Source organism: Tiliqua scincoides, chromosome 4 (genome assembly GCF_035046505.1).
Source record: "Tiliqua scincoides isolate rTilSci1 chromosome 4, rTilSci1.hap2, whole genome shotgun sequence".
NCBI classification, from domain to species: Eukaryota; Metazoa; Chordata; class Lepidosauria; order Squamata; family Scincidae; genus Tiliqua; species Tiliqua scincoides.
This window is the reverse complement of record NC_089824.1, coordinates 59,161,935-59,175,925: the sequence shown is the minus strand read 5'-3', so window position 1 is coordinate 59,175,925 and position 13,991 is coordinate 59,161,935. Positions and strand designations below refer to the sequence as shown.

At 40.7% G+C, this 13,991-nt stretch overlaps 1 protein-coding gene across 1 annotated transcript in view; it reads right to left on the bottom strand.

Moving 5' to 3' along the window:
* The window catches only part of PTPRM (protein tyrosine phosphatase receptor type M), a 544,564-nt gene that overhangs the window by 304,225 nt on the left and 226,348 nt on the right, over positions 1–13,991 (bottom strand). The window contains exon 7 of the mRNA XM_066626178.1: positions 10,243–10,536. Coding sequence (XP_066482275.1) covers positions 10,243–10,536 — 294 coding nt within the window. The remainder of the gene's footprint in view (positions 1–10,242; positions 10,537–13,991) is intronic.

Below are 13,991 nucleotides of genomic sequence, written 5' to 3'. Positions count from 1 at the left end.
AAAGTCTTCCTGACAGCCTGAGGAAGCTTTTCAAATTCTTTTCACACTATATTACTCTGTTTCCACAAATGCAATTTTCTGATCACCAACATAGGTAAAAATCTTTTTATTCCACTGGGCATTTGGAAATTGAAAGATAACCATCTTCATTAATGCTGCAGTTACTATTCAGTCACTATTAGAAGGCCTCTGAGAGAAATTTTATCAGGGGGGTACAAAGTTTCTTTTGGACTCCTTTGCAAAGGGGGAGAGGTAAAACAGAGCAGGGGAGGGTGGTGAAGAGCAAGCTAAATAGGGGCAGGGAGGAGCAAAACAGGATGGGAGGGAGGGTAGAGATAGCTGGAAAAGTCTTTGGAGCCCAGGTCTACCAAGCTAGGTGGCATCAGTAGTGTCTCCAGCATCCCCAGTTGTGGTAGTGTTGCCAGCATCCCGTGCGGGTAACAAGTCTGAGTAGATAGGAAAACATAAGATCCCAGGAACTTTCTGGGCCCCCTTCTTAGGCTGCTGGGCCCCCCTTTTGACCCTGGGCCAGGGTACAAATTATGCCCTTTACCCACCTCTCCTAGGCCCTATTAGTACTTTAAACAACTTTTTAATGTGCATTTTAGATGTCTGTCCCAGTTACTGACTGTGATTTGCTTTGTGGGTATTTCAGAAAAAGCATTTTAAAATGTTACAAATATAAAAATTATTCCTAGATAGCCACCTTACTGCTTAGAAATCTTAGCAGTAAGCTGCATTTGCTTGATCTCACTTTTATTTTCTCCCCTGAAAACACTATTACTGTGAATATCAGTAGCGACACTAATGCAATTATGCACTGTAATCTGATTAATTTATTTTGCCTAAAAATGTTCTTTCTGTTTCAGATAAACATCACTTTCTTTTTTATGAATAGCTTGCTGTTGTGTCATCATTTATTCATATGCACCCCTCTTGTAGTGGCCCATTATTGGGTCACAAAGTGTAATTCTGTTAAAGCAATGGCATAAGCAAACTACAGGCCTCAGGTAATTATCAGTACATTTGTTCTTTGGATCGTATTTACAAACTGTATTATTTATTATTGTTTACATAAGAAGCCATGTCTAAAGGAAGCATAAAATGTTAAAAGGTAACTGGTGATTGGCCCAAAATATTTCCAAAGACATCTAATATATCATCACTAAATTAATAACCTTCCCATTTTAGATACATTTTGCTAAAATTAAGTGGCTGTGGGATTAGACTTCACTAGATTACTTTTAATTATTCTAGGTCAGTGAGCTTCAGGCAAGTGAACTGCCTGCATGCAGAATTTTCCTAGCCTCCAAATCTGTATTAAAAGCAGCCATATCTTACTTGAAATCTAATTAATGGTTCTTTCATTTTTTTAGCTCTACCCTATCTATTCTGTTACTCTGCCTTTAATTAATAATAATAATAATAATAATAATAATAATAATAATAATAATAATAATAATAATAATAATAAGTATTTATATATTGCCTATCTTGGTCGTCAGATTTCTCCTCAGACTTTAATTGAAGGCGGTTTACATAGGCAGGCTGTTCTAAATCCCCATAGGGATTTTTACAATTAAAGAAAGCGTCTGTCTTTCAAGAACTGCACAACATTTCAGATGGATCTTTTCTGGTCTGGTCTGGTCTTTAACAAATGTTTATTTAATGTACACAAAGTTTAAAACAAATTATTTTGATAAAGTTTTTTTCACTGTGAATATGAGACATTTCACTTCATTATTGGTACATGTATAAGCATCACAAAGTAATAAGGCGGAAAGTACAATGGCTGGACTACAAGCAAAGGAAAACTCAACATCAGTCTGACCAAACACAGCTAAGTAACTATATGATGGCTTACTATTATCTAGGAAACTAGGAAGATGCCTTGGCTTTGGAACAAGGTAAGAACTATTCCAAGGTTCTTCTAAGGTAAGAACTATTCTGGCTCTGGCACAAGGTAAGAATAGGTAAAAACAAGGCACTGTGCACTGAATGTTCCCAAGGCAGTGGTTCCCAAACAGGTAGGCTGCAAAATGGCCATGTTGGAACCCAGGGGCATTTTAATGTGCCGGGGGTGGGGGGCTTCTGAAGCCTCCATGAGGGTCCTGGAGGCCCCCAGCCCTCTCTGAGAGCCTCTGTGTGGCTGCCCGGAGCTCTGATTGCCGATCAGATTTCACTTCTGGTTTGCACGATCACAAACCGAAAGTGAGCTCTGATCAGCATTTGGAGCTCAGGGCAGCCACACAGAGGCTTGCAGAGGGGGCTGCAAGCCTCCAGGACCCTCATGGAGGCTTCAGAAGCCCCCTCTGCACATTAAAATTTCCCTGGGTCCCTGTGGTGTCACGATCACTATGACGCCATCAGAGCCACCCCCCATTCCTGCTCCCCCCTGCTGCTACTTAGAAGGTTCCTGACTTCCTTGGAGGAGCTTGGGAACCTCTGCTCTAAACTGGAAAATATCTGGATCCATTAGCCTATCTAGTCCACTTCATCCTAATCGGTCCATTTACCCTGAAGATATTAGCAGGGAATTGCAATTCCTAACTTATGGCCCAATCCTTTAGGTATCTGATACCTGCTGAAAAAGGTCCATGCCACTGCAGGGCCATTCAAGGTCATTACATTCAGCTGCAGCTTTGCATGTCCCTTACCAAAGAGCTAAGTCTGCACTGGCCCTAGTAAGTTGATGGTGGGGGCATGTCATGGGCAGGGAGAGGAGGGCAAGGGAAGTTTCAGGGTGGGGAGGGGGGTGGGCGGAGAACAGAGACTTGCACCAGGATCCTGTTACCTCTTTCCAGTCTGTCCTGACCTTTTCCTCTCCTCAGACTTAAGCCAGCTGCATAGCTGGAGTGGGTCCAAGGAGACCTATACACAGACAGAAGACGTACCTAAAGGTAAGTAAAAATATTTTACTTACATCTGGTTGGCAATCTGATCACCTCCTTCCCACCAGAGAATGCAGTGCACACTCCACTGGCACAGCTGCATGCTAAAATGTGACAAGGGGTAGTATAGAGCTACTAATCAGGCAGTGATCTGCACATAACAAATGAGTCACAAAAGGCTAAACTAAATGCAATGGCATTACTAGGGTTGGTATACCCCCCATTAACTTTATTTATTTAAATGTATAACAGTATAGGTCACCCAACAAATTGGCAAGTAGCAAAAAACCAGTGGCCAACTTGACTATACTCACAACTGAATAAGACTTCTACTACTAGCTCTGATACATGGAGAGCTGTATCAGAGCTGCCTCACACTAATACCTCATTGGTTCCCTGCTGTGTCATAACAACATGTCATTGACTCCCAGAACAATCAGTCTCATTGGTCAGAGTCAAAGAAATCCACTTTTTGTTACATAAGGCAGTTTTCTGATTATTTGGCCATAACATTTGTTATAATGCAGATACTTAAACATGGTTTATTGCATTGCATTCTGTATTAAATTCTGCATCGAATGATATATAACATGATGGTATTACTGAAAAATACCAAGATTTCACAATTTTGGCCATTAGTGGTGTCACCCTGCTCCCCCCCCCCCAGTGACAACCAGATAAACTGTGTCATCCTGTGCAGTCCTGTGCATCCTAGTGACACCACTGGTCCCGGGTTGCTGTGTTAAAAGGAGACTGTTAGACAACATGGAGATTGGTACGCCTACACAAGCACATTGTCCAGCACTAGGTATACACACTCAACATCTATACGCACACACTGAACTGTTTCCCAGACTGGACACTTAGGGCGCAATCCTAACTAACTTTCCAGCATTGGCATAGCTGTGCCATGGGCTGCATCCTGCAGTTGGGGGGCAGTCACAGAGGCTTCCTCCAGGTAAGGTAAAGTTTGTTCCCTTACCTTGGAGTTGCATTGTACTTATGTCAATACTGGAAAGTTGGTTAGGATTGCAGCCTTAGTGAGGAAAATAGAATCCTTATAGCTCACAGCAACCCTAACTTGCCTGCCCACCAACTCTAGGGGCATCATTTCAGTTCCTTAATTTCTGATAATCTTGTGGATCACCCAACTTTGATTTTCAGTTCATTTACTGTCAGAAAGGAGCAGATGAATAGTCAGCAAGAAGTTGACTAAGAGCCCAATCCTGAGCTCTTTAGAGCTGGTGGTGAGAGCATACTGCCAGCGCTGGTGCTGCAAGCATGCAATAAGGCACGCTTGCGACACCCTGCGCCAAGCCAGCAGCAGCGCTTGCCCAGTGCCAGTTGGTGCTCAGCCCAGTGCTAACTGGAGACCACCCAGAGCTAGATAAGAGCTCCAGGTCGCAATGAGTGCCTTGGGGGTGGGGGTATTCTGGGTTGGAGGCAGGAACTGGGGCAGGATGGGAAAGGACCAGGGGAGCTCTGCTCTACTGGAATCTGAATTCTGTGTTGGGCCTTCCAGGCTGATATGGAGTCTCTCAACTCTGTGCTGGCAAAATAGTTTGCACAGATTTGAGAAACCCAACTGTGGGGCTTGGGGCTTTCCCTGGGGAAAGGCGATGAAAGTCTTCTTCTCCCAAGGAGACCTTAGGCAGCTGACGTGTGGCCGCAGGATGTAGCGGCAGCCACTTTGGCGCCGCTGCACCAGGTGGCACCGCCGCCTTTAGGATTGTAAAGCCCTCCAGAAGTAAAGGATTGGAGGCTGGAACAAGAGAACTTGAAGATTCCTCTAAAATCAGAATGTATAATTGTTAAATACCCCAAATAAAAACTTTTTAAAGCAACAAAACACTGTGCAGTTTGGACACAAAACCTTCCTGAAAAATAAAATTTATATCAATATGTTTGATTTAAATTAAAGTTTTCCACGATTCTTTCTTTTAGTAATAGTTACAATTTTCACAAACTAGTAATAAAAACAATGGAAGTGTTATTATAATGCAATTTTTGCTACCTGTCATTCCAAACCCACCTGTAAGGATAAGGATTTTTTGTTTTATTCACTTACTTGGACAAACATGCCAGTTACATATCAGGTCATCCTCTTAAATGGATTATTACATCATGAATTTTTAAGCAGGCAATTTTGCTAAAGGTTGATTTTGCAAACACCGCAGCACTTATTAGTATGATAATAAAGCACAGTGCAAACAACCTGTTGTTCTCAAAATTTTCAACATGCATGAATTTTAATGTCTGATATGTCAATCAGATATTATTGTACAAAATCTTGCCAAAGCAAGGTTTCTTTCAATATATTCTGCATTCAAAATGTGATACAAGTTCACTATCTTCATTTTATATCCTGTGTTTCCATTACAATACAGAACCCTCAAGGTAGCTAACAACTATCATAAAATCAATTATCAGCAAAACGAAAACCATACAATGGAAATCAAAACAGAAGGAGCCATAATAAAAATAGCAGATATTAAGTTATCCAAGAGTGCCCTCCTGACAGGTGCATCTAGGAATGTTGATTTTAACTGACTCCTAATGCAAACAAATCTTTCCCATGGCAGAAATCTGTGACCTGGGTCCCTCCGCTAATAAAGCTCTGTCACTTGCACTCATCAGCTGCACCTCAAATGGCAGCAAAATACAGAGCAGAGCCTTCTCTGAAGACCTATCCAGCTCTCAAACTGCTTAGGACTTTAAAAGGCCAAAACTAACAGTTTGTACTGGGCCTGGAAACTAATTGGAAGCCAATTAATTTGACATAAAATGGATGCTGCATGTTCAAATAATCAGGCTGCAGCCCTCCATCAGGCTGCTGCGTTTTGCACTAACCAAAGTTTCCAAACTTTTTTGACACTCCACGGAGCTCATATGTAGGCCATAATATATGGGGTCACAACATATCTTGGCATCAAAGTCTGAGCCAGTAAGGTGGACAGTGTCAATGCAAATGCCCCAGGAGGCTTTTTCCACAGAAAAAGTTTAAAAGTTCAAAGTTTCTTTGATATCAACTGCCTGCCCAGACTGCGACTTGTGCTGTTTATCATGCCCACTGTGGCCAGTATCTCAATTGTGCCAGTTCTCTGTTAAGGATTTATATGATGTCTTCATTGTATACAGTGGACCCTCACCTTACAATGGCTTTACCTTAGTAAAACAAGGTTCACCATACAATAAGTTATTCACGTTACAATGGGCTCACAATTGCTGTCAACTGGATCTCATGAGTGATAGCTAAGAAGAATGCACGTGCTTGATACTGTCTCAGTCAACTCCAGTGTTTTTATCATTATTATGGCTGAGTATGGAAGGAAGGCATTTCCTAATTTGGTTTTATAATTACAACACTGTGCAAAAAGTATAGCATTTTGAACAGCAACTGTACAACAACCATGGCCCCTAAAAAGTACAATAGGCACCTCTTAAATCACCTTTTAGAGAGGGAAATAAGTTATGTGACACAAACTTCAGCTTCTAAGGTCTTGGAAAAAATTACCAAAAAACAAAGCATTATTGGATTCATATTATAATATTTTCAAAATACACTGGTGTCTTTGGAATGGATTACCATTGTAAAGTAAGTGTACTTCAGATAAGCCACTCTCTGAGATGGTGAAGAAGGCAAAGTCACAGGTGAAGAAAAAAATCACCAGGTGGAGTTACAGCAGATTCCCACATTTCTGATGTCAGACACAGTTCCTGGTTTTTTCTCATCTGTTTCAGAAATGTTTTACAGTGGGCACAAGTGACTAAAATGGCTCTCTCCCAGATGGAGAAGGCAAGAGTTTTGGGACCCAATCCTGAAGAAGCAGGCCCTACCACTGAGTGAGCACTGGTGGTAGCCCAGCGCTGGCTGGTGTTGGGCTAGTGCCGGGAGGCCACTGGAGCTCCACCACTCAGCAGTCACACAGACCGTCGAGCAGCAGAGAGGTAAATGGGGGCATGGGAGGAGGTGGGGAGGAGGCATTTTGGAGAGGGAGAGGTGAGGAGAGGGTGGGAAGGAGATGTTCCAGGGAGGGGGGAGGCGGGGAGGATGTCTGTTGGGCAAAGGGAGCAGGGAGGTGGTACCAGTGGAGCAAAGATCCACTGGATCCAGAGCCTTCACGTTGGGTTCACTGGCTGACACAAAGGTTCTTGATTCACCGCCGACATTTGAGTTGGCAGTAAATCGAGTAGCCCCATTATGGGGCTACTCGCTTTACCCAGGGGAAGGTGATAAAAGTTCCCTTCTCTCAAGGAGCCGGCAGCAGCTGCCCAGAGTGCACAGGATGCGGCAGCAGCCATTTTCGGTGCTGCTGCAGCCCCATATACTGGGCAGCTCAGGATTGGGCTGTCGGTCATCAGTGGAACGGAGTTCAGCTCCATACCAGAAATGCTTTTTAAAATGATCTTACTCACCATACAGCAGAGTGGAGAAAGAACAAACAACTTAGATCCTTTTCACTTCCTCAAAACAATGTAAGAACCAAATACTACTAACAACAACAAAGATAAAATAGAATGATAAACTAAACTGACAAACTAAAGTGAAAGTTGTTTTCCTTTTCTTGTTACACGAGGGAAGAAAGACAAAGAAGTTTTCCTAACAATGTTGCTTAGGAGGTGGTAGAAAAGGAACTGGTGGACCATGGGTTGGGTATTCTTTTCACCCTCAAGGCCCTCAGTGTGGTACACTTAGGGTTTCTCTACTCAAAAGCAGGGCGGAATGCTTGACAAAGCTCTGGAAATGTCTAAGATGAACTCTGCATCTGCACAGAACTTCACTGCATGTGACTGTACAGCAACCATTCAGAAGAATGTGTTTGATGAGAAAGTTTTCAGTGAAAAATTATACAAGTTATATGTAATTTGGAACTGAAACTTGTTCACTTAGCTTATGTTTAAAAAAAAACACAAAAAACATTCATACCAAATTATGTAAAGCATTTTCATAAAGTGTGAAAACAGCTCTTCTGAGAATTCTGTATCTGCCTTTGGAGAATAGTCTTTATTTTCTTTGCATTCTAATTATAGATGCATTTAACTGAGCTAGGCTTTTCTAACCAAATGGAAACTCATTATGCCAGGAAAAAACATATTTTAAGCCTAAAACTATTAAGATTTCTAAAAAGCTAGTGCTGTGCTTTGAGCCTCAAAGTGGTCTGTTCTATCCCAAGGGATCAAGTTTGCAGCACACAATCACCACCACCATTTAAAATGTGTGCAGTAATTCTGCTCTTAAAGGACTGCCCATTCAATTAACTGTACAATGCACATTTGCGAACCAAGTAACTTCACCACTGAACAGTCTTCCTGATCTATGCCTTGTGTATCTGCTATATTTTGACCCTTAAAGACACTTTTAAGCAAACAAACGGCAAAGAGTTAAAAAAGGATTAGAGCTGCACCTGGCCATACTGTGATCTCCTATCCTTTTGCAAGCTAAACATGCAGGGGAAATAGTGGGGCTGGAATCTGACTGAGCTAGACAATGACAAGCCAATGCAATCCAAGTCATTCTGGTATGGTAGATATTTTAAATTACTGTATAGCCACATTTTCTTTTGCTTTCAGGATGTTCCTCTTATTTAGAGCAAGAACACAACAACTCCTGTAATCTTAGCTACATTGTTTGATGCCCATATAGTCATTTAATTTGTTTCAGCACGCATGGTTCTCATTTATCCTCACAAGAACACTGTGAGGTTAAAAGATGGTGTCTGGCCCAGTCTGGCATGGCTGGCAGAATAATAAGTTTCTATGTGGGTTCAAATCATGTGTTCGTTATTCTGTTTCTGTTACAGCCCTGCGCTGTATCTCGTTGCAAGCACAAAGATTAGCAACACTGATTATAATGAAAAAGAGTATATCTATACAACAGCAAAAATCAACTGCCGTTCAGCTGCTACGGGGCATACAGATCCATCTATCAGAAACCTATTTTGTTCTCAGGTTGATTTTTTTTCACATTAGTAAAAATGAGTGACGAATGAAAAGAAACAATTAATACAATACTGATCGAAAGACTAAAGCATTGTACCAAGAACCAGATACGAGTATCACAATCCCAATAATATTAAGAAAATGTTGCAAACATGACAAATTTTAGGTAGTACAAGATTCAAACCAATAGTTACAAAGCGTAAAAAGACAAAATAATTTACCATTACACCAGTGGCGTAGCTAAGGCAGTGCAGGGGGTAGCAGCTGCACCGGGCATCAAGCTTTAGGGGGGCAACAAGCTGAGCTTGACATGAGTGACCAAAATTGTGAAAATCTTGGTATGTATGAATACCATCATGTTATATATATCATTGGAGAAGTAATTTTACACTGAATGCAATGAAACAAACTGCACCGGAGTATATGTACTCTATCAAATGTTATAACCAATTAACCAGAAAATGAAAAAAAACTACCTTATGGAACAAAAAGTGGATTTTCTTAACTCAAAACAGACCTATGAGACTGATTGTTCTTAGAGCCAATGACAAGTTACTATGTTATTGACATGTTGCAATGACATGTTATCATGATACAGCATGAAACCAAAAAGGTGTTAATATGAGTCAGCACTCTTTTCCATGTAACGTCATACAGTAACCCCTACTAACCAGGTAAAAAGGCACTTTTTCAAGTGGTGCCCCTCATATTTAGCAGGGGAAGAATAACCATCCCTCTTCATGCCAGCACAGTATCTCGGACCAATCAGGGGCACACTTTTCATTTATTTACTTAATTTAAATCTGATTTTGTCTGGGAGAGGCTACAAATCTTTGTTGACCCCAGGTAACAGATAGATGCCTTAGCTATGCCACTGGGGCAGCAGAGCAAGTGGGTGGTGAGCTGCTGGGGGAAGGAGGTGGGTTCCTCCCAGTTTTCACTTTTTTAAAAGCCCGAATGTGATCTCACTTCCGGTTGTGACATCACTTTCGGGGCAACATTTTGAGCTTGGCACCAGGCTATACAATCATTAGCTACGCCACTGCATTACACTAGGGGTCATCTATCATTGATTTCAATGGTAGGATTAAACTCATGCTTAATTCTAATTGGGTCTCAAAAATGCACCCACCAGAGGTACCTTTCAAGCTTACTGACTGACAGTTTAGTTTTGTAATTGAAAAACATCTGGGCTTTTAAAAATATAGTAGGTTGTGTCTAACCTTTATGTGGGAAGTGTGGAGAGCTGAGCTTTCGTAATGGGTCCTTCCACAAGCAGGAAGAGTTATTGCATGGATGCAACACTTATTCTGTTCATAGAAGGGGCTTACAATGAAGTAGCTGTGCAACAGACAAATTTAGGATATAGCTCACTGCTCCAAGTAATACACCAAGACACAGTAGTACTCACCAGCACATTTTGTCCTTGTTTTAAGAGCCGGTCCCGGAGATCCAGTACCTCCTTCACCTGGTCTAGTGAGCAGTACACTGATTTCATATTCTGTATCAGGATCCAGGTGCCCAATTTTGTAACTTGTAGAATCTACTGGTTGTAAGTCATACCAGCTTCCACTTGAAGTGCGATATTCTACTTCTCTCTCAATGATGGGTCCATCTCCGTTGATGGAATTGGCATTTAACTGTATCCATAAGTAGGTTGCACCAACTGATGATAGTTGAGGTGGTGCAATAGGAACTGGTGGTTCTGAAACAAAAATGATAACTGTTAAAATAAACTAATTTAATAACATTATCTATTCATTCATGTGGTTTTAACTTTCTTCCAAAAAAATCAAAAATCAAACATTTACTTTATCTACTATATTTTTAGATCAAGTGATAAAGTTTACAGGTTGCCACTATGATCTTTCAACAATAAACTCCACACCAGACTCAATGGCAAGTTTATTTTGTTGTTATAGTGATGGAGACCAAAATATACACAACATTTTAAGGCATTATTAGCATTGATATCAGTAGCAGCTAGATTGGATTCCCTGTAGATTGAGACCACAGTGGTGGGAAGGGGGCCTCGGCCTCATTCTGTACAACAGTCCCAATCCCAACGAATTCCAATAGTTGCTGTTGACTAAAGAAAAATTAAATCCATCATGGCTAACAACACTTTAAATGCATTTAAACCTTTAAATAGGCAAAGGTGGGTTTCCCCAGATTACTGAGACTTTGGACCCAATTCTATCAATCTGGCAGCATCTTGTCTTTTAACAGCACCTGTGGAAAGGCCAAATCTAGAGCAACACCCATCACTGACTCAGGTTGAAGTTAACACATGGTGTTGGCTGAGGCTTTGTCTGGGGCACGATTACAAATGTCCCGTTACCCAGAGGAGACCTCCCTGATAAATTCCCCTGAAGAATGTAATGCTGTTGCACTGGCAGGAGGGAACTATGTAGGATTGAGCTGCCTGGTTCTTATACAGCCATGTATACTTTTGTGGCATTGTTTCTCTCCTTTGCCCAAACCCTTCTGTTTGGAGTATAACAATCAAGAGAGGTAAGCCGGTTCATCTGTAGTTCATATCCTCAGGATCTTTTGAAGTCATGATGTTTGTATTTTTCTAAGCAACAGCTGATGGCCAAGTCATTCAACCATATGTCTACTGAACATCCCTCTCCTGAACTTTGGGAATATCCTCAACATATTACCCCTTTCCCTCCACTCTCTCTGTCCCTTTTAAACCCCATACATCACAACTGAAGAAGCAACTGATCAAGAAGCAATTGTAAGTGTGGGGGGGGGGGGCTGAATGTCACCAATTGATATATACTCTCAACATATTTGGTTGCAGTTTTCTAGTCAATTCAATCCAGGTTAATCAATGAAGCATCACCCAATCTCTACAAAAAAGAGCCCTTACTAAGATACCCTTCTAAATTTACTTTTGAGGTTAACTAGTCTTGAACAAACTCAGAAGAAAGCCTGGAGAGGTTTTCTATCTAATCCCACCATTGATCAGTATGTAGGCATTGACACATTTATTCTGTCTTTCTAAATCATTGAAAAGACTTCAAATCATTTTTTGTGAATTAGGTTCACAATTCCTATAGGTTGTGTGCGTGTGTGTGTCTGTGTCTGTCTGAGTGTGTGTTTACAACTAACTAAACTTTTCACTGATCTCCTACTAGGTTAGTTTAGTGAAACATGCTTTCTTCACGTATTAAAATTATATATAGATCGTTACATAACATTAAATTATTCATACTGTGCTGTTATTCATCACCATATCCTACTAATATTTGAAAACAGAGAAGAATGTATCATATGATTGTTAGAAGCTATACCCAGTAAATCTCAGCCTGGTAATCCTCACACCTGCCTGAGCCTAGAGCTATTGTTAATGATGGCATTTAGACGCTAAATGTCACCATGAAAATGACACAGAAAATGTACAGCTACCCGAAGCAACATTACGTATTTCCACATTAATGAGCTATTGTCACTGACTCCCACAGAATAAAAATGACAAACCTGGCAGCAACTCAAAATGCCTACAAAAAGGCTTATTAATTATTATTGTTCAATACGGATTTGGCACATCAAGAAAACAGCTTATCATGTAGGCATTTTAGAAGCAGGAAGGAAACTTTTATTAATAAGATGATATCAATATGTGCCACTCATCTACTTTAACCATTTCATAATTCACAGTAACTGCGAAGACACAGTCACTCTGGTGTTTATAAAGCAGAGTGTTATGTAGAATCTGTGCAATTTAATAGCTGTGACTTCTCAAAATGATTGAGCTTCATTTTAAATCATTAGGCTGTTCCTCCAACCAAAACATGAAATGGAACTTTGAGAGGAGATTCTGAGGCATTTATGTTGGCTGAAACAACAGTTAATTACATTCAAACTTCAAGTGTTGGTAAGGACTGTTGAACTGCCATTCAACATTCAACCTCAGACTGAGGCTACTAAGGTTACTGGCTACACCAATTTATTTAGGTCTTACAAGTATTTCAAATAGACTTTGTTTTAATGGTTTTTCTTCCCTTAGGGTATTTTCTGATCCCCTGTGATCAAAGTACAAAATAAAGAAAAGTTCCAGCAAAGCCTGCATCTAATGGCTTTTGTTCTAGTAGCTGAGCTTAAGGCTGGGTTTGAATAATATGAAGCCCAGTATACATAAATTCTCAGTGACTAACAGCTGATTCAGAGTTGAATGCATAGAATTGCCACTACTGAAAAATATGTTTGAAGTATGAAATTAAAGTATTACACATGCAAGATATATCTTGACATTGTAGATCAAGTGATAAACATGCACACGTTCAGCAATGAAGTATATGCAATGCATGTAGAGGGCTTAATCCCAGCTGCTTCCAGTCAGCGGAGACAAGACTGAATTAGATGGACCAATGGTACAGCTAAAGGCAGCTACATATGTTCATATGTATGTGTGAAATGACCAATAAAAGACATTATGTCCGGCTGCTTCTGCTTCAAACTGCAACGTGAGCTATTTGTGTGGACTAGCTCAACATGCAGATCAACCTCTGTCATGTGTCCTGTCTCCATTTGCCAGGACGGTTGATGATGTGGGGGCAGGTCCACCACAAAGGATGCTGCCAAAAGACCTTCATGCACTACATTCTATTTTTAAAAGGGGGAAAAGAACAGTTTCGCCTCCCTCCCAAGCCACTGAAAATGTTTCCTTTGCTCTTCCACAAAGAATCTGATTACAGCTGCTAACTGTTCCTTGTGAACAATGAATGTCTACAGAAGAAATGAAGATAATGGTCTGGCTCTACTCACTGGCCACAGGTACAACACAAACCACCTTGCTACACCTACATCACAATTGTGGCTGCTTTATGGTCCAAACCATACAAAATAAATCAATCAATACAACTTCAATTAGAGCAGAGGTGGGCTGACCAGCCTTGCATGGTCTAATTTTATTTCTTACTAAAATTCCTGTGACCCACAAATGTGATTTAAGTTTAAAAAGCAAGAGTACACACTAAAGACTTCTTAACAGTGAAGGTACTTAATTTTGTGTTCACTGATCTTGAGTAGGCAACTTGCTTAAGACATGGCAGCTGCTCTGTAGGTGGCTGCTAGAGGTTATTTAGGCTATTTATAAAGTACTGTAAGAAAATTTAACAGGTGACATTTTTTTCTTTAATATTTTACAGC